Source organism: Chlorocebus sabaeus, chromosome 12 (genome assembly GCF_047675955.1).
Source record: "Chlorocebus sabaeus isolate Y175 chromosome 12, mChlSab1.0.hap1, whole genome shotgun sequence".
NCBI classification, from domain to species: Eukaryota; Metazoa; Chordata; class Mammalia; order Primates; family Cercopithecidae; genus Chlorocebus; species Chlorocebus sabaeus.
Window position 1 is genome coordinate 13,425,386 of NC_132915.1, and position 25,069 is coordinate 13,450,454.

Consider the following 25,069-nt stretch of genomic DNA (forward strand, 5'->3'; position numbering starts at 1 on the left):
AGAGAGCCATGTGACTATCACCCTGGCCTCCCAGCTCACTCCTGGGGAACTGCTGGACACGATCCTCCTCCGAAGACATGACCCAACCTACACATTGCTCACACACTACCCACCCACCCCATAACAAAGCCCTGGATGGAAATAAAGGCAGTCCAACACCTCCAGAGCTTTCTGAGAAAGCTGTGACAACCCATTGGTTAATAGCCCTAACATCCAGGAAATCCTACTTTGCATTTTAAGCACACCCCATGAAGCCCATCAGTCTTGGACTAATGGGGATGGTGATGGGGGACAGAGCGCCACCAACTTGCTCAGACTTTGCCAAACCAAGAGGGATGACAGAGTTCCTTGGCTTTTTATTTTCTAACAACAAACACATAATAACCATTGGTTAGAAGCTAACAGAGGATCTCATAGTGTGCCAGAAACACTTTCTTCCTGTGACTATTTCAGCTTTGGTTAGTTATCCATCTCCCCTGCTCTGTTCCCAGGAGCATGTTGTCTGCACCTCTCTAATCCCTCAGGGATTGGCACACTTATTCAGTGATGGTGATCAATGAATGGTCACGATGATGGCTGACTCTAGTCTAAAACAAAATGAGTTTCCCCTTTCTATTTTGTAAGACGTATGCCTCACACATGTGTTTGTTTGCTTTCTTGGTTTACAAAGCCTAATCTAGCCTCAGCGTACGATGAATTTCATGTTTTTGGTATTTACTTATCCCTGCCTTTTTGCTTTTGTGTTGCAGGTGTTTGGAAAGGAGGTATGACACAGTATGTGGTTTCTGTAGGAAACACAAAACCACTCTTCGGCACATCATCTGGGGCATTTTATTAGCAGGTAAATAACAAAGAGGGATAGAGATACCACAGTCTTTTTTTTGCAGGGGTTCCCACAAATATTAACTTTAGGTGGAAAGAGATTAAACCTTTACTGAATCATCCAGGGAGGCAGAGAAGTAAATCAAGAAGCCCTTTATAGGTGAAGCCTTTGTAAATTGTTTCCCTACCCCATTTATGAGGCCAGAAGCTTTTTTCTTTCTTTCTTTCTTTCTTCTTTTTTTTTTTTTTTTTTTGAGATGGAGCCTAGCTCTGTTACCCAGGCTGGAGAGCAGTGGCACGATCTCGGCTCACTGCAACCTCCGCCTCCCAGGTTCAAGTGATTCTCCTGCGTCAGCCTCCCAAGTAGCTGGGATTACAGGCACCTGCCACCATGCCTGGCTAATTTTTGTATTTTTAGTAGAGACGGGGTTTCACTGTGTTGGCAAGGCTGGTCTCGAACTCCTGACCTCGTGATCTGCCCACCTCAGTCTCCCAAAGTGCTGGGATTACAGGTGTGAGCCACTGTGCCCGGCCGGGAAGCTAATTTTCGGAGTCAGTTACTCTCCTCATTCTTATAGCCTTTGTTACTCTCATGTGGATTTGAGGGGTGCATTGGTTCACACAAATCCAGAAAACACAAGTGATTAGTTCTTTATATGAATACGACATGAGTAGCCTAGGGTCATCTAGCCCATTCCACTTGCCTGAAGGCAGGACAAAAATGTCTCCTGTTTTCACTCCCTCCAAAACAAAGAACTCCTTGGCTCACTTTATTTGCTTTTTGTTTTGGTTTGTTTTTGTTTTTGTCTTGTTGTATTGTTATTTTTTTTCTTGAAGCTCAGCACACTGAACTTGGCCCATTTTAAAGAACACTCCTGTCTATAAAACATAAGCACCCCCATCCAAGCCCACAGACATCAATCCAAGGCTGCTGCACCGCCAAGGTCAGTGGTTTTGCGGTGCTCAGACAGTTGGAATAGGAAACAGTAGGGTTGGTGAGCTTTCTGAATACTGGGCCAGATAATATTTTAGGCTTTTCAGTATTTCATACGTAAGGTCAAAACCATGCCATTCTGCCATGTAGTAACAAAGCAACCGTAAACAATACGTAAGTAGACAGACATGGCTGTATTCCAACACAAGTTTATTTCTAGAACACACATACAAACTGTCAACCGAAGAATCAATCATGAGGGTCAAACATTTGGAAAGGAAAGTTATGTTTCTCATAAAGGGTTGCAGCCTGCAAGGTGGCCATTCTGACAGGCTGGGAAGTGTAGTCTCCAACAGAAGCCAGAAACAAGTACTTTGAGGGAGGGAAGAATAAGACAGGAATTTATGCTGAAAGGATTGGCTAAGCATAAATATTCAATAAGCTATAGGGGGAGTCATGAATATTTATGAAAGGAGACACATGCACATGCACAATTGAGATCTATGCCTCTTTATGGAGCATGTGTATAAAAAATAGCAGTGTTACCATGATCTGAGGGTGGAGTTATCAGCCCTGTGAAGTCAAAAGGTAAAGCAAAGGACACAGAAACCCTCACTGTGCATCCTCCAAGACTGGCCAGAACCACTCCATGGTCAGCAGTCTCTTATCAGGAAGAAATGCCTTGTGAAACTGGTGAACTGTCACATCAAAATTCTAAAGAGGCCGGGCACGGTGGCTCACATCTATAATCCCAGCACTTTTGGAGGCCGAGGCAGGCGGATCACCTGAGGTCAGGAGTTCGAGACCAGCCTGACCAACATGGTGAAACCCCATCTCTACTAAAAATACAAAATTAGCCAGGCGTGGTAGCACATACCTGCAATCCCAGCTACTTGGGAGGCTGAGGTAGGAGAATCGCTTGAACCTGGGAGGTGGAGGTTGAAGTGAGCCGAGATCGCACCATTGCACTCCATCCTGTGCAACAAGAGCAAAACTCCGTATCAAACAAACAAAAACTCTAAGAGGGAGGGGGAGTTTGGATACCACCTCAGATGACTGGCTAAAGGCGATAGAGAAATGAGCCTTCCATTTCTTGTTTTCCAGAGCTGGTTTCTGCTTACTCCTTAGGAAGGAATTCTGGTTAAAGGGTCAGTTCAGTTGGTTGGGTGAGTTAGGACTTTATTTTTATTTCTCAAAACACACAAATACAAATGTACTTGCCACCTGCAAAAACAAGTAGCAGGCCAGATTTAACCTGCAGACCACCTTTGCAGACCTTTAGGAATAGGAAACCTTATTCTTGTCCCAGAATCTGCTCTTCGAAAGCAGCCACCTTGGTAATTGCCCCTACCTCTCTTCCTTAGAGGCTCTGTGTCACTTAGAGAAGTAGTCTGTTGTTGGTAGGTCTGTGCCTTCACTCAAGTTTAGACAGAATCTGAACTGCAAACCATAAGAATCAGTACCTCTTTGCCAGTGGTCGCTTCAACACTCAGCCTTTCTCTGATAGTAGCTCACCTGCCGAGACTGAATGCCAGGGATAAAAATGGCCAGTACTTAGAGGCCCAATGATCGAGCATCAAGATTCAAGAACTCAGAAGGTCCTGTAAGAATAAAAAGACCTAGCACCCTGTCCTCCTAGCATTCATGGCGATAATTTTCCAGACTTGCTTTGAAAAATATCAAAAGCCCCCATCAAAGAAGCCAGTAGCCATATCAAGAGCACTCCTGCATTCAATGATATCTTGATTAAACCTCCCCTCACCTGAGCCAAATCAAGGCTGGAGGCTGGAGGCGTGTCCCAGTAGTTAGTGATGTTCAATGTCTGGGCTGGAGGCGTGTCCCAGTAGTTAGTGATGTTCAATGTCTGTTTTTGCTTCCTGGACAGGTTATCTGGTTATGGTGATTGCGGCCTGTGTGCTGAACTTTCACAGAGCCCTTCCTCTTTTTGGGATCACCATGGCTGCCATCTTCTTTGTTGTCTGGGATCACCTGATGGCCAAATACGAACATCGAATTTATGAGATGCTGTCTCCTGGCAGAAGGCTTCTAAACGGCCATTGGTTCTGGCTGAAGTGGTAAATGCGATCGGTTCTCTTCAGTTAAGAGAGTCTTTTCCAACGCCATTTCAAAAATTTGTTCTGAAATTGCTTCCTCATTTATGGGATATGGAAGCTAGAAACACCCTAGGGAGTATCTGTTACAATGTCTTCAGTTTACAAACAGGAAGTCAAAGCCTAGATGAGGCAATGGCTCATTTGAAAAGTGTGCAAATGTCCTCACACACTGCCTTAATGTCAAGTGTATTAAATGATAAAATGTTGTCCAAAAGATGATGAGCATATTACATTCCATGTGCTATATTAGGGAGAGACATCTCTGTGCCTACGTATTAGGAAGTAGTTAGAAAAATAGAAAAGAGTGAAAGTTTTGTCATAACAGGATGGCTTCGCTCTCCCTCCAACCTGTCAGTGGAAGGGCACCATGATCAGTCAGTAATGTCTGTCCTGGCACTAGATAGGGAACAGCACAAATGCCATCTAATCTCAATACCTGTAAATAAAGAATTGGGTTATAAGTACAAACTGACGGAGATTGCTGATGACGTGTCTTTAAAGAGCTTTCATTTTTACCAACGTTTTTTCTTTTATGAGTTATACCTATTCTCTTTACAATTTATTTACAAACTGAGGATCGTAGAACATATTCAATCTTGAATTTGATTATAGTTCCTGTATGGTTGACCATTTATTTTACCTACAAAATCTTTGCTATTTTAATTATTATGATGAACACAAATCTTTATATCTATTTATTATTTATTTATTTATTTATTGAGAAGGAGTCTCATTTTTGTCGCCCAGGCTGGAGTGCAGTGGCGCGATCTCCTCTCACTGCATCCTCCATCTCCCGGGTTCAAGCGATTCTCCTGCCTCAGGGTCCTGAATAGCTGGGACTACAGCTGCCCACCACCACGCCCGGCTGATTCTTTTATTTTTAGTAGAGATAGGGTTTCACCTTGTTGGCCAGGATGGTCTCAAACTCCTGACCTTGGATGATCCACCTGCCTCAGCCTCCCAAAGTGCTGAGATTACAGGCATGAGCCACCACGCCTGGCCCCAAATAATTTTTCTATCAGGTTTTCTTTTCCTCTAATTTCTTCCCATGCCTTTTACTCATAAAAAACGTAGGGCTTTTAAAATTGTTTAGGGATGTTGAAGACTGCTAGCACTTTTTTTCATGACCCATGGGGCTATGGTCAAAATAAAAATTTTTTTCATTCATCATTCTTTCAATTTTATTCAATGGGAGATATCTACCCTATATTTTACAAAAATGCCAAAAGCACATGACCCTTCTGAACACCCTTAGTAATAGTCCAAAGTTCATAGCCTGGCCTTTTTCCTTTTTTTTTTTTTTTGAGACAGAGTCTTGCTCTGTCACCCAGGCTGGAGTGCAGTGGCGCCATCTTGGCTCACTGTAACCTCTGCCTCCTGGGTTCAAATGATTCTCATGCCTCAGCCTCCCAAGTAGCTCAGCCTCCCATGTGCTGCCATGCCCAGCTAATTTTTTTGTATTTTTAGTAAAGGCAGGGGTTTCACCATATTGCTCAGGCTGGTCTTGAACTCCTGGCCTCCAGTGATCCTCCTGCCTTGGCTTCTCAAAGTGCTGGGATTATAGGTGTCAGCCACCGTGCCCAGCCTATTTTTTAAATTTTTAATTGTTGTGGGTATGTCGTAGGTGTATATATATTTATGAGGTATATGAGATATTTTGATACAGGCATCATGGACATTTTTTAACATCAGAATATGCTGTCCCCTCCAGTAATGAGAACTGTGAACTTGACCCAGTGCCCTAGCTTTCCTCCCTAGCCTGGGCCTGAGTGTCCCCTTTCTCCTTGTTACTTGCTCCCCTGCCAGTCTCAAAGCCAGGATCAGCCTGGCTACCTGCTCTGGATAGGAAGCTGGCCTTCTTGGGAGGAAGGGCCTGTGAAGTGTTAGAGCGACCCCTTCCCATAGGACCCTGTGTCCTGCAGCAACTGCTCAGAGCTTTTCCCTCAGCCTCTCTCTGAGGGACCTCCTCTCCCTTCAGGTGGCCCCCTGAGCAGGACCCCAGACCAGTTCTCTTCCTCAAGGCTAACGTGGGATCTACCAGGATGCTTCACACATCCTTGGCCTAATAAACTGGGCTTGTGCAATCCCAACACAGCAGGCCTTCTGGCTCTGCTGTGCAAGCCGTGAGTCCTGAGTCAGACTTGTCAGGCTTGCTGGGCTCCCCAGGGGAGCCAGAACTCGCCCTAATGTCTGATCTCCCTCTCGGCGGCTGGTGAGGTCCCCCAAGGGCAGATAACATATTCCAAGTTATTCCTTAAAGGGAAGCAGATAACACCTCACCCACCCCACAAAACGAAGGTGAAGAATCCCAGTAGCTCTCTCAAAGAAATCACCAGACGTTCCTCTCCAAACATGCTTTCTCCTCTCTGGCCCCTTCATGCATCCTTGAACAGGTGAAGGGCCCAAGAGTTGTAGAGTAAGGAGACCCAGTACTTAATTTTTTAGCTATTTGCCTTGATAGCCACAACCAAAAAGATTCTGTTGCAGTTTCCAAAAGCACAACCTACTGGTGCCAGAGTGTATTCATCTTGTTTCTATGTTTCTTTGTTAATTTAAGCCTGATGGCTGGGAGTGGTGGCTCACACCTGTAATCCTAGCACTTTGGGAGGCCAAGGCAGGCAGATCACCTGAGCTCAGGAGTTCAAGACCAGCCTGGCCAACATAGTGAAACCCCATTCTCTACTAAAAATACAAAAATTAGCCGGGGGTGGTGGCAGATGCCTATAATCCCAGCTACTGGGGAGGCTGAAGCAGGAGAATTGCTTGAATACGGGAAGTGGAGGTTGCAGTGAGCCAAGATCGCTTTGCTCTACTCTAGCCTGGGCAACAGAGCAAGACTCCATCTCGTAAAAAAAAAAAAAAAAAAAAAAAAAAAAAAAAAAAATTAAGCCTGATTATGATTCTCAAGTAGCACAACAAATGATGTCAATGCCTCCCTTCCCCTTCTCTTAGGGTGATCTGGAGCTTCCTGGTCCTAGCAGTTATTTTCTGGCTGGCCTTTGACACTGCCAAATTGGGTCAACAGCAGCTGGTGTCCTTTGGTGGGCTCGTAACGTACATTGTCCTGTTATTTCTATTTTCCAAGTACCCAACCAGAGTAAGTATCCAGCTGATCTTTTAGATTCTTTTTTTATTTTTCTCCCCATGTGTAAATTGCTCAAAATATTGATTGTGAGAGAATTTAACTATTGTTCAGTACTTTTCTTACCTTGATGGGATTATTTAATGTGGCCAGGGTGCCCTATCTTCCTGAACTTTCACGGTACTGTTTGTTACTATCTCATGCTCCATTTTCACTAATTTTCCAGTTACACAACCAGTGAGATGTTCTCTCCCTGTCAAGTCTAATTTCTTCTCGCATACCTTCCATCAAACACACAGAGAAAACTCATGCATTTTGATCCAGATTTCCCCAGACGAAGTCCCATGCAGTTTGGGCATTTATACTCCAAAAATGTGTCCTTATACAATTTTCTTTTTAATATTGAACTTAACTCTCATCCTAGTTCTGTCCACTGGTAACCCATGAAATGGGCAAGAATTCTGAGACATCAAAGCTCTCATATGTAACTCACGATGGCAAACTCTGGAAGACTTTACCATTAAAAGCTTGACCCAAGGAAAAAAAACATTAATCAGAGACCGAGTTCAGCTAATATGATCTAAATTCTTTGCCCTGCTGAGGGGAACATCTCCATTGTCTGTGCTTCTGATGCCATAGTCCTTTTGAAGCCACTCAGCCCTGCACCACCGATGCAAGCAAATGACTGTCCATTCCTACTGCACATCCTGGGTCTACATTAGAGTTTATTGGGCTCTTTTACAATCAAATGAGAGCCTCTTGACAGGGCAATATTTTACTTAATTCACTTACAGGTTGTCAGATCAACAAACCTTAGACACACAGAGAAATCATGTTCTGCCTTTCCATTTTCCAGACAGGGGAAATAATTATAAGTATCCAGTACTTACAGCTTGACTAGGATGGCCAGATCCTGCCTCCTTTAATGGTCCTTCTTAGACTACTGTTTCTATCGAAGTAATTTATCAGGACATAATTGTTACTTACATACTTTCCTGGACCGAAGACTTGAAACTCAGTTTTAGGGAGAAGGAATGCAATCCTGAGTCTGTTTTTGTTTTTTTTCTTGAGACGGAGTCTCGCTCTGTTGCCCAGGCTGGTGAAGTGGTGCAATCTCAGCTCACTGCAATCTTTGCCTCCTGGGTTCAAGCGATTCTCCTGCCTCAGCCTCCCGAGTAGCTGGGATTATAGGCACGCACCACCACACCCAGCTTCTTTTTGTGTTTTTAGTAGAGATGGGGTTTTGCCATGTTGGCCAGGCAGGTCTCGAACCCCTGTGCTCAGGTGATCTGCCCACCTTGGCCTCCCAAAGTGCTAGGATTACAGGTATGAGCCGCTGCGCCCGGCCTGAGTTTTTTAAGGTATGGTTCTATCAAAGGGTTCTCTGCTTATGACAGCTTTAGCCTCCCAAAGAAGGTGGATGACAGACCACATCTGAGAATGTGTCCAAGGAAATAGTGATCCATTAGACATTTATGCTGAGGCCTGCATTAATTTTCCTTCTAAGATATATCACTTGATCTTTCTGTATAGGTTTACTGGAGACCTGTCTTATGGGGAATCGGGCTACAGTTTCTTCTTGGGCTCTTGATTCTAAGGACTGACCCTGGATACATAGCTTTTGATTGGTTGGGCAGGCAAGTTCAGGTAAGTTTGATTCAAAAGAACACCTTGCTTTTATGGTGCTTTTAACATTGGAGGTAATCCTCAAGATGTGTCAGAAATGGGTTTATCTGTCTGCATGAGTTGTCTCAAATTTTAATTCTGCATCATGGGTTAGACAAATAGTTTTGCTTATACTGAATATGTTAGTCTGTCTGGTTGTTAACATTACTGCTGTTCCGTACCTATATCATCACTCCCTAATTCATTGCCCACATCCTCCTCCCCAAGGACTATCATACTTCTTAGATGTCTCCACAGACAGAGAAACAGGCTTCCTTTGCATCCAGTGCTAACTAATGCCACCTACAATCCACGTATGGCTCCCAACACATTGCCATGGTCAACTCATTCTGTAGCATTCTGGAGTCAGACTGAATGTCAGAAATGTCAGGAAATCTGTATACAGGAATATTTCAAAAATATGCTTCTACTACGCCATTCATTAGAGGGGGCAAAGCTGAGAACATTAACTTCCCAAGTCTATCCAACACATTTGCTGGGTCCATCCTCTGAGAGCCTAGCATTCCTGTGCACTGTCTAATTTCCACTCGTGGTTGGAATGAAATCTCTTTTTCTTTCTTTAACTCAGACTTTTCTGGAGTACACAGATGCTGGTGCTTCATTTGTGTTTGGTGAGAAATACAAAGACCACTTCTTTGCATTTAAGGTAAAGTCAAACCTTTTTTCTATGTAGTCACTGCTATTTCAGTAGCTTCTCAGTCTTTGTAGATGTTCGGATAGAACTTAACTGACCAAAAACCAGGATTATACCTATTGGGCTGGTCAGAGGTGTGTAATACATCACCACCCTTTTCCATTGACAATGTTATCTGAAGTTAGTGGACTGCACGCATTTTACCTTGTTACTATGGAGGAAACATCTAGAGAAAGTTAGAAATATTCAAATACAAGGGGGTGGGGCTTGTAACTTTATCTGCGATACTTAGGAAGAATCAAAAGGGTAATAGCATCTTGGGCCTTCAGGGAAAAGAATATTATGTTCCCAGCAACAAGTAGACATGTGGCAGTAAATGGCGGATGGGTCCAGGATCAGTGACAGCTCTGTATTCGGAAAGCCCCTCAGTCCCAGTCCCTGGGGCAGCCGGTCAACCACATGAACCCCTGTTTTAGAGCCATCCCCGCGCTGAACCCTTCTCATCTCTCCTTCAGCACAGCCTTTGCCGAGGCAGGACTAGAGGATAGGCCTTCTCCTAACTAAAGAAGGAACATTATTTTACAGGGGAAAGGCAGCTTGGCCCCATGGCTGGCCACAGTCAATTCCTTCTTGAGGCTCCCACAGGCCCCAGGAAGCCCATCCTCCTCTGGGAAGTCCCTACAAACGCTTGTCAGTGAGTCAGAAGCATGCATTCGGGTTTTCCTTCAGCTTTTCTTGTGGTGTATTGTTATTCATACACTTCTAAATTGTTTTCTCACCTAGAGACTCCAAATTTACCTCCAAATTACCCCAGATTCAGTTAGGCCAACTTTTAGGCTGAATCTTTTTTCAGCCTAAAACACCAAACCAGCAGTTTAGCGGCAGGCTGGAGAGGAGAACCGCTACCGTTTGAAAAAGCCTGCAGTTTATACAGCGTTTCACTTAGCACCCTCCCCCAGCGGCCTCTACCTGGCAGTTTAGCTGGTTTGATGTTTTAGGGCTGAGATAACTCAGCCATCTCTGAAGGGCCAAATGTTTATAGAGTGAGATAGAAATATGCTCATATCATAAAATGAATTCAGAATTGGAAAAAATAAAGTCATAAAGAAGGAATAACTTGCTACCCAGACTACACAGGGGTTTTCAGGCCCTCCCCCTCCCCTCTTCCAGGGCAGTGGCCCCTATTCTTTCCTGCCAACACAGAATCCTCTGCTAACATTCCAGAGATGAGACTGTTTAACTCCCTCAAGCTTTCAGGAAGGCACTGCCTACCCATTAAAGCCAATAAAAGGCTCATAGTGAGTGAGCTCTGAATACTGGCACAGAATGTCTGTTAATATATATTATTAATAGATTTTTTTCTAAATTAGATCTTGTACAAATTGTCCTCGGTCATTTTGTGCCTCTGGTAGCAGCTTTCTCTGGCCAGTTAGCTGGGGAACAATGGGGAAGGGGTGCAGTAAGATGAGGCTGAGGAAGGACCCAGCCCACAGCTCTGTGTGGTCTATGCAGGATAGAAACTGCTCTCTGTGGAAACACGGGCTACATTGAAGGCACCCAAAGAGCATCAGGAACATAGGATCTAGGAAAATACAATGTTTTTGTTTTTGTTTTTGTTTTTGTTTTTGTTTTTGTTTTTTGAGATGGAGTCTTGCTCTGTCACCCAGGCTAGAGTACAATGGTGCAATCTCGGCTCTGCAACTTCCACCTCCCAGGTTCAAGCGATCTTCCTGCCTCAGCCTCCCCAGTAGCTGGGATTACATGCGTGTGCCACCACACCTGGCTAATTTTTGTATTTTTAGTAGAGACAGGGTTTCACCACGTTGTCTAGGCTGGTCTCATTGAACTCCTGACCTCAGGTGATCCACCTGCCTCAGCATCCCAAGATGCTGGGATTACAGGTATGAGCCACCGAGCCCGCCCAGAAAATACAATGGCCTTTAACACAGAACTAAAGTAGCTTCCAAAATGCAGTCACTTTTCAGTAATTTGAAAAACTATAGGTAAAATCACTATTATTTTAAAAGCTAGAAGAATGAATGTTTACTGCATAGAGGTCATGACAGATCCCTGTTGACTTCAGTAGGGGGGCACCATGTTTGAGAGACCAAAGAAAAGACCTGGAGCCAGCAAATGAGACACAGGGTTTATTGAGGGGACTCACATGCAGGGCAGTCCAGGGGTGGCAGGCTAGACAGGAGAACAGCTGTCGCTTGTAAAAGGCAGTTTATATAGCATTCTCACTTAGCACCCTCCCTCAGCAACCTCCACCTCCCAACCTTCATTTAACCCAAAACAAAGGGCCTGGATCCCCTGTATGGCCTGCTTTCCACGGGATGGGCCAAGGGTTCAGATATTCCTTACAGATAAGGAATGAATCTTTGGGTTGGCCACTCCTAGTTTCCTTAGTTCAGAACTCCAAACACACATGCTTAGACCATAGGGTCATTCTCAGGACATGCTGAAGTTACTGCTGTTGGGTGTGTCTGCCATCCAGTAGGAGGCACTGTGTACCAGCACCCACCATGCCTTACCTGACTCCTACAGACACTCAGAATAAGGCTCTGAGGCTGCTCACAATGTATCTTGACTTGGTTACTCTGCTAACTAGTGGTGAAGCCCATGTCTTTTTAGCATCAGAACAACAAGACTATTTTCTGGCAGCCTTTAGTGTATTGATCTAGTTATTACAAATCCCCCCAAACTTCATTCCTTGAGCAAAAACAGCCCACCATAGAAGAGAGGGGAAAAAAGTCAAGTCCTGTGACAAATTAGAATACAAGACTGTAGATAGGGAAGCTGCCTGCTTAAAGTTCAAGAGGAGTTTCCCATATTTTTATGATGTTTCAGAGGGAGAAAAGGAGACAGAGAGGAGGCCTGATATAAAACCTGCTGGTGCAACTGGACCCATCATTAATCCATGATTGTTGCTGTCCTCACAGATCCTGCCGATCGTGGTTTTCTTCAGCACGGTGATGTCCATGCTGTACTACCTGGGACTGATGCAGTGGATTATTAGAAAGGTACTGGGGCTGGGAGGGACTGGGTTACAGGTGTAGAGCTGATTATCTCAGACACAAGTCCTCAAGGCCTTTTATGCAAGTATTTACGAAGTGCCTTTCTCTCCCTACCATTATCCACCCCCACCACCACCTAAGTGATTAGATTCAAAACCCCCAATCCTAAATGTGTCCATAGTGGGAATTTTATCTCAGGAGCTTCTAATAGGGCTTTGATTTGCGAACCACTGGATATCTTCATGAAACTATAGCAATTACTTCTTTAGCTGAGGAGTTGAGGTCAGATATTGCTGGGGGAAACGATGCTGGATACTGCTTGGTTATCCACCCTGTGCTTACCTTTTTTTCTGTTTTAAGCTACTCCTTAATTATATGCTACCTTGCTTAAGGAGGTTACAAAAGTAGACACTTCTTGTTTTGGAGGTGCTAGAGAAATTGAAGCAAAAAGGAGAAACAGCTTTTCACTCCTGAGAGAGTTTCATTAGCATAAGCGTGCATGCATGCACACACACGCAGAGCTGAAGAGTTCATGTGCTTCCTGCTGCCCTAGCCTCTGGGAGTCCTATGTTCATGTGTTAGATCAGAGGACGAGGAGATCTGTCAGTCAATTTGGATGCACCTCACCGAAGCACAGAGCAGTGCAGGCAGTGCTTGGGGCACAGCCACAGCCCTCCTGGATCCCGATAAATAAATCAAAATGTACAAAAAGAAAGAGAAAAGAAAGAGAGAGAGGGAACCAGAATACAGGTAGCAGCAGAGTTCAGAATGACAGCAAGAACTCCAGGGCCCATAATTTTCTGTTTAAACCCCAAAACATTCAGAATTGCTATGCTCTTGTCTAAACTAAAAAGCAAGGAGAGAGAATGCAACAGGAAGTCCTCATCCACCATCTCTAGTCGAAAGGCCAGTACAAAAGTGGAACCAAAAACCATGTTCATTTCAATTAAGTAAAAAAGATCAAACCTCAAATACATCCCGCTACATTTGGGTGACCTTTGACAAAACAACTAAATTGTTCTGTGCTTTGGTTTCCTATTTAATAAAATGAGTATAATTATATAGGACCTCTCTCAAAGAGTTATTGTAAGAATTAATTGCATTTTCTGGATCAAGGGCTTAACACAGTGTCTGGAATGCAGTAAAGCTTTCCATGGCCATGTTAGCAATTGTCATTTATTACTTGTATACAATAGACCTACAGAAATTGATTTGTATAACGTTCAAAGTATATGCAATGACTCAGACTTACTACTCCAATAAGAGGATTTGCTTGGCCTGCTCTAGGGGTTCAATAAGTTAAACTTACCTTTGGCACCATCATTAGCCTGCTGACAATTGTTAAAGCCCTCAACATTTTACTCCTGTTTAAGGATTTTAATCCCTACTTTGAAGTTTTGGGTATACAAAGAGTTCTTTGTCAACTTTGTCCCTTTCTTCCTTTTAGGTTGGATGGATCATGCTAGTTACTACAGGATCATCTCCTATTGAATCTGTAGTTGCTTCTGGCAATATATTTGTTGGACAAGTAAGTTGTAATATCAACAAAATAAAACGTCTGTTGAAATGGATCCTCTCTTTCCAAAAAGTCAAATTAGAAAACAACATAATGTTATTTAGTGTAGAGAGAAGGGTGTCAACATAAGAAAGCCTCAGTATTGGCAATGTCCAGATTTCAGAGGGAGAAGGCAGAGAGCGAGAGAAAGAGAAATTCCTTTTAACAATCTGGGTACGGTATTGTGGAACTGAGTTCTTGAGAATGTTTATGAAGAGGATGGAAGGTTGTCATTTTATTAAAGCATAGACATAGAGCTTCTCATATAGATTCTCAATAAATCTGAATTTAGTGATTGTGAGGTTTCTGGTCAACTCTTCAGAGGCTGTTAGCTCTTCCACTTGAATGGATTTCACTATCTCCAAATCTCGAAGCCGCAAACATGGAACAGGCAGCCTCCCATTCTAAACTATAATGCCTGTGGCAACGGAGGAGACCAAAAGGCCTTTCCACCAACAACCATGCAACTGTGTAAACACTTGAGCGTATTCTCAACTTCTCTGAACTGGTCAATATTCTGTCTTTGCTGAGCCTGAAAAAAAATGCTTTTAGGTTTTTCTCTTCTCATCAAAATTAAGCTTTTAGGCTGCAATTTTCACCTCCCTATTCCATCACATGGAGAAATGCTCTTTTGCCTGAAGCCCATTTAAGCAAATAACTATAATGCCAAGGAGTGTCCCTCAAAATAGTAGCATTGCTAAGAGGTGGATCAGTAAGAAATTGTAATAAGTCCCTCATCACTCCAGATATGCAGCTTCAGGTAGAATGGAGTCACACACCACGAAAACCAGGTGTCAATGCTTGCCAGCACCATTGGCAAGGCAATTGAATTCGAAGCAAAAATCAAGTCACTCAGAAAAACACATAGCCCCAAATCCCAGGCTTACAACTGCTCTGGGCAGGCTGAACCTTCTTGTTGGTAAGCCAACAAGAAGCATGGACCTCTACTCTAAAGACTATGCTTACGGCCAAGCACAGTGGCTCACGCCTGTAATCCCGGCACTTTGGGAGGCCAAGGCAGGCAGATCACCTGAGGTCGGGAGTTCGAGACCAGCCTGACCAACATGCAGCAACCCCATCTCTACTAAAAATACAAAATTAGTTGGGCATGGTGGCGTATGCCTGTAATCCCAGCTACTCAGGAGGCTGAGCCAGGAGAATCACTTGAACCCAGGAGGTAGAGTTTGCAGTGAGCCGAGATCATGCCACTGCACTCCAGCCTGGGCAACAAGAGCAAAACTGTATCAAAAAAAATAATAATAATAATCTATGCTTACTAGCCTGGAGCATAGTCTTTAGAGTGGGAGCCCACGCTTCCTTCCCTAGGAGTTGAAATAATTATAATTACAGTCATAAAATCTCCCAGGACTAATTAGGGCACCATCTTGAGTTGATTGCTCCTACCTGCGGGATAAGAGGGCTCATGCACAGGGTTTCTAGTCGATAGATCGAGGCACCACACATTCAATCTTATAGAACAATTAGAGATAATGAGGAGAAAATTGTAAAATTGCACACAAGCTTCTGTGATGTTCAATTTGATACTTAATATGCTAAAAGTACAGCTATTATCTATGGAGAGCCCCACGCCACAGGCTGCCTGTCCTCCTTAATGGGTTTCAAGCCTTTCCAACTATAGTCCGTCTGCTTCTTCCTTTCCACCCAATAGAGAGGGCTCTCTGACTCCCAATTACAGAAGGGCCTGCAGGCACCTGTCCTTGTTATTACTGAGGTTGTTTGTTTGTTTGTTTGTTTTTAATGCTTGTGTCTCTATTTCCCTGAGGTATCAGGAAATAGGTTTAGGGTCTGTCAAGGTGAAGTTGAAAGATTGGAAGTCACAGTGGCTTAGAAATCACCCATCCAGAAGTTCAGGCCACTGGATAGAGTCAGTTGACCCTTAGAGAAGTGCACCAAGTCATCACAGCATCCATTCCTAGGCTGTGTGGAGGCTTTCTATGTCTAGCCTCACAAATTTTGCAAAATTTACACATGACCACATATGGAAACTGATCTAGAGCTCAAATAACTCACAGGTCGATGGTGTGGGTTCTCAAATTTGAGCATGCATTGGAATCACCCGGAAAGCTTGTGAAAATACAGATTGCTAGCTCCCGCCCTTGGAGTTTCTAATTTAGTAAATCGAAATAATTTGCATTTCTAATGAGTTTCCAGGTGACGCTGATGAAGTTGGTCTGGGGTTCACTCTTAGAAACTCTGCTTTAAAGAATAAAATTATAAGTAGATTGGCACCCCTTGCCCCACCCCCGCACAGATTTAAAAAGCAACCTGGTCACCCTTCTTTGTCTCCAGACGGAGTCTCCACTGCTGGTCCGACCATATTTACCATACATCACCAAATCTGAACTCCACGCCATCATGACCGCCGGGTTCTCTACAATTGCTGGAAGCGTCTTAGGTGCATACATTTCTTTTGGGGTAAGAATATTTTGGAATTAACTTATGAAAACGTCAACCTCTTCTTTCTTTGCTCTTGTTATTTTTTTTCTTTTCCATTGCTGGTGGGAAAAGGAGGCCAAGGGAGTGTTTTGTTTTGTTTTGTTTTGCCATATGGCAAAAGTTGGTCACAGTTGCTTTGGCGTTTGAACATAGGGACCCCCAAGGAGTTTGGGGGCTTCATATCCCTGCTGTCTAAATGTGAGTTCTATCTGCAGAATAAAAATAGAAAAATGCAATCGTATGATGAAGTTGCTTTGGTTGAAAATTTAAATGTGTTAAAAAAAAAAAAAAAACTGTTACGTCAGTCAAGGTGATCTGGACTGGGAGTCAATAAACTATGGCCCATGGGCCAAATCCCAATTGCTCCTGTTTTTGGAAATTAATTATTGGAAAGCAACTACTTTTATTCATTTGTCTATGGCAGCTTCCATGCTACAGAGTTGAGTCGTTGTGATCCAAAAAGCCAACAACATTATTCTCTGGAGCTTTACAGAAAAGCTTTTCTGACCCCTGGTCTAGAGCAGTGATTCGCAAACCTTTCTGCACATTAGGATCACCTGGGAGCTTTAATTCTCTAATGCCCAGGTCCATATCTGAGTAATTCAACCACAGTTCCTTGGGAAGAGACCCAGGCGTCAATATCTTTTTAAAATTCCTCAGATTCTAAGGTACAGGCAAGTTTGAGAGTTGGCAGTCTGTAGTAAAAGGCTAGAGAATGTTATAACTGGTGCATGCACCCTGACCCATAGAGTTTACAAGCCACACAGAGGCACAATCCCCGATATTGAAACTGAGTAACACAGCCCAGTCACTGTGTGACTCAGGAGGCTAGGATTTCTTACAAGATAAGTGGGCTTCATTCTAGGTCTTCATCCAGGCCTTGGAGTGCCAATTAGTAGGAAGAGCCAAGAAGAAAGGGGCAAAGGACACATGTGGAATGAGCAGCTTGAGTGGATCATCTGGGGAATGCCATCCCCACTGTAGAAATGCTGCCTCAAAAACGTTCCGGGGGGAACAGGAACAAGCAGGGAGGTGCTGATCCTGGAATTCTGAACATATGTGGAAGAGAATCCAGAAACCATGTGAGGGCAGACGGGAAGGGGAACGAGTGGACCTGCGATAAAGAAAACAGAAGTCATGTACAAATTAAAGGGCCTCCAGATCAATGAAGATTGTGTAAAGGCACCGAGGATCTCAGGAGAGCAAAAGGAAGATGGAGAGAGCAGAATATACACATCTGCAAGTGAATCATGAGTCCCTTCTCCACTCCCCATCCCCTATCTAAAATGATGTAATGAAGCTGGGTGCGGTGGCTCATGCCTGTAATCCCAGCACCTTGAGAGAATGAGGCAGGTGGATCACCTGAGGTTGGGAATTCAAGACCAGCCTGGCCAACACAGCGAAAACCCATCTCTACTAAAAAATACAAAACCTAGCTGGGTGTGGTGGTGGGCTCCTGTAATGCCAGCTACTCAAGAAGCTGAAGCAGGAGAATCACTTGACTACGGAGGCGGAGGTTGCAGTGAGCCAAGATCGCACCACTGCACTCCAGCCTGGATGATGGAGCAAGACTCCATCTCAAAGAAAAAAAAAGGTTGTAATGACATACATTCTTTAGGGGCTGTCTGAGCATTCAAAAGGGCAACAGAGAGGTTGAGGAATCTTCCTTGAAAGTTTCCACGACATAGGATTAATTCTTTTCTGAAACAATCACATTTCATTTTTATGCTTCTCCTGAGGGATGAGGTCAGTTAGCACAAATGTCTCCCTTATCCCTCAGCCTCTCAAGGCGATGCCCGCAACTTGGCTCACTGAGCTAGAGTGGCTCTTCCAGACCTCCAAAGAAACATTGTCTTCTGTCATAGAAGCAACCCCCTGCCCTGTTTCTTCCCTTGCGGAGCTCTTGGACCCTTCCTCTGAACACAAGAAAAAAGCTAACCCTGGGTTTGCCTTCTTTCTTCTGAAATTGCAGGTTCCATCCTCCCACTTGTTAACAGCCTCGGTTATGTCGGCACCTGCATCATTGGCTGCTGCTAAACTCTTTTGGCCTGAGACAGAAAAACCTAAAATAACCCTCAAGAATGCCATGAAAATGGAAAGTGGGTAAGTGTGACACATTCACCTAATTAATGACTACCCAAGCTGGGGTGGGGGACTCCAAATTCAATGTACAGCAAAAATTTGATAACCGGAAAGCACAGTGAATTATGATATTTAAGTAAGTCCAAAGACTATTTAGACTTCACCAAAAAGAGTCTCATTTTATTTCCTTTTTTTTGAGACTTGCTCAGAAAAGACTTTTTTTTAAAGTTTTGCTCTGTCGCTCAAGCTGGAGTGCAGTGGTATGAACACAACTCACTGCAACCTCGACCTCCCAGGCTCAAGTTATCCTCCCACCTCAGCCTCTTAAGTAGCTGATACTACAGGCATGCGCCACCACACTCAGCTAATTTTTTAAGTTTTTTAGAAACGGGGGTCTCACTATGTTGCCCAGGCTGATCTCCAGCTCCTGGGCTCAAGGGATCCTCCTGCCTCAGCCTCCCAAAGCGCTGGGACCTGGCCAAAATCTTGTTTAATACTTGACATCAACCTCTCTAAATACCTAATGTCAATACATTTCCATATCTATTTGTTGTAAAGATATTTCTTTGTAAATATAGCAGAATGTTTATGGAGCCTTGGTTTAGACAGTCATAGGATGACCATTTCTGGAGGTTCCTCTTATAAGAAAGCTGGTTCCTTTTCTTTCGCTCTGTGAAAAAGAAAGAAAAACAGAGTGGAAAAGACTAAGGAATTTAGGATGTTCAAGAGTATTTCCTTAAATAACAGAATTCATCAGCAACCAACATGTGTCTGAAATTCACCCTTACTTGTATGTAGATAAAGTCAACCATGAGTGAAAAAGCAAGCTGCCAAAGAATATAGCATAATTCCACTTATAAAGTTACTCAGTGTGCAGACTTGCACAATGTTTTTGTGTGTGTTTCTTCTGTTGTTGTTGTTTTTGGGTTTTTTTTTTTGTTTTGTTTTGTTTTTTTGATAGGGTCTCACTCTGTCACCCAGGCTGAGCTCAAATGATCCTCCCACCTCAGCCCCTTGAGTAGCAGGGACTACAGGCAGGCACCACCATACCCAGCTAATTTTTGTACTTTTTATAGAGACAACATTTTGCCATGTTGCCCAGACTGGTCTCAAACCCCTGGGCTCAAGAAATCTACCTGCATCGGCCTCCCAAAGTGCTGGGATTATAGGGTGTGAGCCACTGTACCCGGACACAATATATATTTTTAGGGATACAGACATGCAGGAAAACGGTAAAGAAAGGGGATGATGAGTGAATTTTAGGAAGACAGGTACCTCTGAGATTAGAGGGGAGGATGGGATCAAAGAAGAGTACACAGGGGGATTCAAAGTGATGGTGGCACTCCATCTCTAAATGAGGTGATGGATTTACAGCCTTCCTTGAATCATTGGTTTGTTGTTGTTTTTGAATCATTAGTTTTTATAGCATTTATATTTTATAACTATTCTCTGGCAGCTACTTGTAATAAAAATCATTTTTAAACTTGTAATATTTTTATCATTTTCCAAGTTTTTATTATAAATGTTCCCAAATTTAAAAAGTAATGTAAGTTACCCAGATTCTGGAGGCTAAGGTAAGAGGATCGCTTAAGCCCAGCAGTTTAAGACCAGCCCATGCCATGTAGCATGACCCCATCTCTTAAAAAAAAAAAAAAAAATTAGCCAAGCATGGTGGCACACACCTGTAGTCCCAGCTATTCGGGAGGCTGAGGAAGGAGGATCACTTCAGCCCAGGAGTTGGAGGTTCCAATGAGCTATGATCGCACCACTTTACTCCAGCCTGAGACACAGAACAAGACCCTATCTCTTTAAAAACAAGAACAAACATGGTTAAATACCCGTATGCCCACTTCATAATGTCATGGGATTCAGGTGAGTATTTTGAGCAAGGCAGGGGCCTGATAGTTTGTCTCTTGTCTAAGCTCTGATTGTGCCACTTCTGCACCAATGGTGTCCATCCCCTAACAACCCCTTGGTAATTCTGGAATTGCTATTTCTTGATAAAGCGATTCAGGGAATCTTCTAGAAGCTGCAACACAAGGAGCTTCCTCCTCCATCTCCCTGGTGGCCAACATTGCTGTGAATTTGATTGCCTTCCTGGCCCTGCTGTCTTTTATGAATTCAGCCCTGTCCTGGTTTGGAAACATGTTTGACTACCCACAGCTGAGTTTTGAGGTATACTCATATCACATCCCTGCCCTCTGTTTTGTTTCTGCCTATCTTTGTTTAAAAATAAAATAGGTTTGTAAACAGCCCACCCTAACGACCTCAGTGGACTCTTCCATGCTATAGAAGCTTCTCATGCATCCCCTAACTTCCCGCCCACCTTTTCTCTGTCTCCTATCACCTTCCTTCCCCGCAACGACCGTCAGTCTCTCCTGGCCCCTTCCCCAAGAATCCAGCTTACTTCAAATGACCGATTTCTAGCTCTGATTTCTGATGGATAAAGATGGGCAAGGGAAGAAGGAATTTCTGTGCCTAAAGGAGACAGAGGGATCAGGAACAGCGTTATCACTGAGGAGGCAGAACTGAAAGCAAATCACTATTCTAATCAAGTGTCTACTTTTGGTTTCTGTAGCTAATCTGCTCCTACATCTTCATGCCTTTTTCCTTCATAATGGGAGTGGAATGGCAGGACAGCTTTATGGTTGCCAGACTCATAGGTTATAAGACCTTCTTCAATGAATTTGTGGCTTACGAGCACCTCTCAAAATGGATCCACTTGAGGAAAGAAGGTGGACCCAAATTTGTGAATGGTGTGCAGCAATATATATCAGTGAGTAACTATTTTAATTTCTCGGCACATTTCTTCATCACATACCTGCATTCATGTATTACTTATGCCTCTGTGCGTCAAGCACTATGCCAGGCACCTGGGATAGATCAGAGGGCAAAACAACCTAAAATCTATGGCTCATGGAGCTCATAACGTACATAGAACTTCCTAATTTTCAGTTATGTTGAATTAATCAGAGACAGTGTGTGTGTATGAGTGTGTAGACATAGCTAATCATTGCCTTTGTGATCATTTACTTTTGAGGACTGTGGACACAGACCCAGAGTCACATGAGCTGGGACTGCAATCAATCAACCAAAATTTGTTGAATAAAACATAAAAAATGTTTTATGTGCAATGTGCTGAGTACTGAGGCCACAGCATTCAGCAAGTCATGGGGCCCCTGCCCTCATAGTCTAGTGGCTGACAGTCTAGTGATCATAAAGACCTCTCCCTTTGAACTTAATGGATTCTGTGGGTTCTGAGAAACCGTTTAAAAGTAACATCATGCTTGGACATCCTTGAGAGAGAGTGTAGCATCATCACTGCTCTCTACGTGGATCAGGGAGAGAAAAGACTCAGAGTCTGTGATCTGAAAGCCCTGAGACAAGCACCATAATTACGTTAGGACTTCAAGTCAGTAGCCTGCAAGGAGACATTCACATCTGTCTGGCCTTTGGTGGGATGAGGAACTCAGCTGAGGTCATGTTTGTAGTTGAGTTTGCAACTTTCTCCCCCGGACAACAGAATTGTCACTCATGGAAACTCTTAAGGAAATGGTTAACATTCCTGAGCACCCCTAGTACTCATTGAAACAATCCATTTGGAATTAATGTTCCAGGCATGTACTTGGTTTAAAAATGAAAGGGGAGGAAAAGTAGCCTGCCTAAGGTTCTGAGTCTGCTCACCCACAAACAACACTACCATCCTTCCCGGCCTCCCAAAGAACAAGCCTGCAGATTGACTCCCACACAGCACACCAATGTAAAAGCCCACTCCGGGGGGAGCACTGATTTATATTTTACAGCTAGGGCATTTTGACCCACACCTCTGACATGAGCGGGGGCTCTGCAGATTTCCCTGTTCTCGCATGTTCATTCTTCAACTAACCTCCCAGTAAAGCTTGGCCAATTATTCCCATTGTTTAGATGCCACCAAAACCAGTTTGTTTCCCTGCCAAAAGTAAACAATAGGCTAAATTAAGTGAAATGTTTTCTATCCCCAGTTGCCAGTTGCCAGGAAAGAATCGTTTTGTTAATGAGCAGGCCGGGCTCTGTGTTCTGGCAGCACGAAGCAGTTGTGTGGAAAGGTTATTACGAGGGTAGTGACACAACAGTAGAGCTGATTGAGTTTAGGGGTGAGCCCAACCAAAGGCAGGCACAGAGAGAACATTTGGAAACAGGAGCTCAGTGGCCTCTGCTATTGTTGAGTCACGATGGGAAAGGCATTTTGTTTCTCCAAATTTCTGATTTGCAATCAACAAAATGCAGATGAGTTTCAGCAATTTTTGCTCACAACCTAGAAGTGGAGGAGCGCGTCCCAACAGTCTCCTCGAAGAGGTGCCACAGAACAGAACGTACCATGTGGGTCCGTGAGGCAAAACACCAGTGATATTCACTGAATTCTGCCCATGCTGACCTCCATCTGAGATAAGAGGGAGAATACTATACCCCCAGGCCCCCAGGATGAGCCCCTTATTCCATCACTTTCTCTTTCCTAAAGATAATACTTCGTCTGTTTTTATTCATTTGTTTACATGTAACACATACCATAGTATAGAATTCAAAAGGTCCAAAAAAAGATAAAGGAAAAAGTAAGGCAACCTTCCTCTTTCTCCGGAGCTCTTCTCCCTGTAACATATACTCACTGTTTTTAACCTTGTCCTTTGCACTTAATAACGTGTCTCAGGTACCTTTCCATATCAGCGCCTGTGACATAGTATTCTATTGTATTGCACACCATAATTCATCTTAACTAGACCCATTCTGATAAGCAGTTATCTGTTTTTTCACTATCAGAGATAGTGCTATAATGACCATCCTGTATGTATGGCATCCTGTGCAGACACAAGGAGAGCTGTAAGGTGTGTTATTAATATTTTCCTAGTACGGTGCATCTCTTTTCATCACATCATCTTGCACATTTGTGGGCAAAGTCAATGTGGAATTATCCCAGCCTCCTTTTCCTTTTCTAAAACCCATCGTGGCCACATCTGTGTGTCCCCTTCCCACTTATCCCAGGAAAGGGGAAAGAGGAGTTTCAAGCCCCTTATCTCTCTCCCCACAATCTCTTAATAAGCATGCCTGGTTTTGAAGCCAGCTGAACTAAATGAAAAGCACTAGAAAAAAGTGGGGAACAAGGACAGCTTTTCCAGGAACGGTGGACTGCATACCTACTTGAAATATTTTTTTTTCCTGCTGGCTATATGCACGCTGATGGAAAATATCAACAAAAGGAGAGTTCTCAGAAACCATGAGAGAGAAGAGGGGCCTTGGAATCAACAAAAATCTTACCATGGCCACTTGAGTCTTGAATGAGTGTAGCATTGCTCGGTTTATTCTTTGAACAAAATCATAGAGTTTTGAGGATATTGGAAAATTATTGCTTTAGTCACGTGGGTACCTTTGTCAGACTGGGTATGCCTCTGGGGAACAATAGAGTAGATGGGATCTTCTGAGCCTCAGTTTGAATCAGTCCTCAAACTGAGAAAAAATTGTCTGGCCTAAGCAGTATCTCTTGAGTCACAGGGCCACACCCATGCTTTCATGAATTCATCTTCCATCCTCTGACTGCCCCGTGAAAAGGACGTTCCTTCTCCTACTTCCAGCTGGGCGTCCTGACATTCCTACAGAGTGGTCAGAGCTGCAGTACACACACCATGGCCAGACTATCAGGAAGCTCCTGTGATAGCTAAAAATTTCCTTTTTATTAACATAATTATTTTTAAATTATATCCTTTCCACTGAATTATAACTTAAATACCAAATTAAGGGCTCAGTTTTGATGTCACCTATGTAACCACAACCATATTCAACATACAGAGTATCTCCATCACACCTTTAAAAAGAAAAAAGTTTTCCTCATGGCCATTTGTAGTCAACAACTCCACTCCCATCCCCACCCAAAGACCTAGTCCCAGGCAACCAATATCCATTCTTTCACTGTAAATTATTTTTGCATATTCTAGGATTTATTATTATTATTATTATTATTATTATTATTACTATTATTGAGATGGAGTCTCACTCCGTCGCCCAGGCTATAGTGCAATAGTGCAATCTCAGCTCACTGCAACCTCTGCCTCCTGGGTTCAAGCAGTTCTCCTGGCTCAGCCTACCAAGTAGCTGGGATTACAGGCACACACCATCATGCCTGGCTTATTTATTTATTTATTTATTTATTTTTAGTAGAGGCAGAGTTTCACCATGTTGGCCAGGATGGTCTTGAACTCCTGACCTCAAATGATCTACCCACATCAACCTCCCAAAGTGCTAGGATTACAGGCGTGAGCCACTGCACCCGGCCCTAGAATTTCATATACATGTGCTCACTTAGCTTTCATGTTGTTGGGTGTATTTCCTTTTTATTGCAAAGCAGTATTTCATTTTATGGGTATCCACAATTGTTTATCCATTTGCCTACTGAATGACGTTAAAGTTGTTGCCAGCATGAGGCTATTTAATAAAGCTGCCATAAGTATTTATGTACAATCTTTTTGTGATGAGTGTTTTTGTTTCTCCTAGAAAAATTGCTGGGTCATTCAGGCAGCGCATGTTAAGAAGAAACTTCCATACTGTTTCACAAACAGACTGTGTCATTTTACATTCCCACCAGCAATATCTAAGAGTTCTAGTCACTCACATCCTTGTCAACACTTTGTATTGTCAGTTTTTTTACTTTAGTGGAGATA

General features: G+C 43.4%; 1 protein-coding gene across 2 annotated transcripts in view; it reads left to right on the forward strand.

The window, feature by feature from the left end:
* SLC28A3 (solute carrier family 28 member 3) overlaps positions 1-25,069 on the forward strand; it is a 90,845-nt gene that overhangs the window by 59,902 nt on the left and 5,874 nt on the right. For both annotated transcript variants that reach the window (XM_007969614.3, XM_073021466.1), the window contains 11 exons: positions 750-841; positions 3,642-3,831; positions 6,823-6,967; positions 8,486-8,599; positions 9,207-9,284; positions 12,215-12,295; positions 13,737-13,817; positions 16,155-16,280; positions 18,274-18,404; positions 20,390-20,558; positions 20,962-21,159. In XM_007969614.3, coding sequence (XP_007967805.3) covers positions 750-841; positions 3,642-3,831; positions 6,823-6,967; positions 8,486-8,599; positions 9,207-9,284; positions 12,215-12,295; positions 13,737-13,817; positions 16,155-16,280; positions 18,274-18,404; positions 20,390-20,558; positions 20,962-21,159 — 1,405 coding nt within the window. The remainder of the gene's footprint in view (positions 1-749; positions 842-3,641; positions 3,832-6,822; positions 6,968-8,485; positions 8,600-9,206; positions 9,285-12,214; positions 12,296-13,736; positions 13,818-16,154; positions 16,281-18,273; positions 18,405-20,389; positions 20,559-20,961; positions 21,160-25,069) is intronic.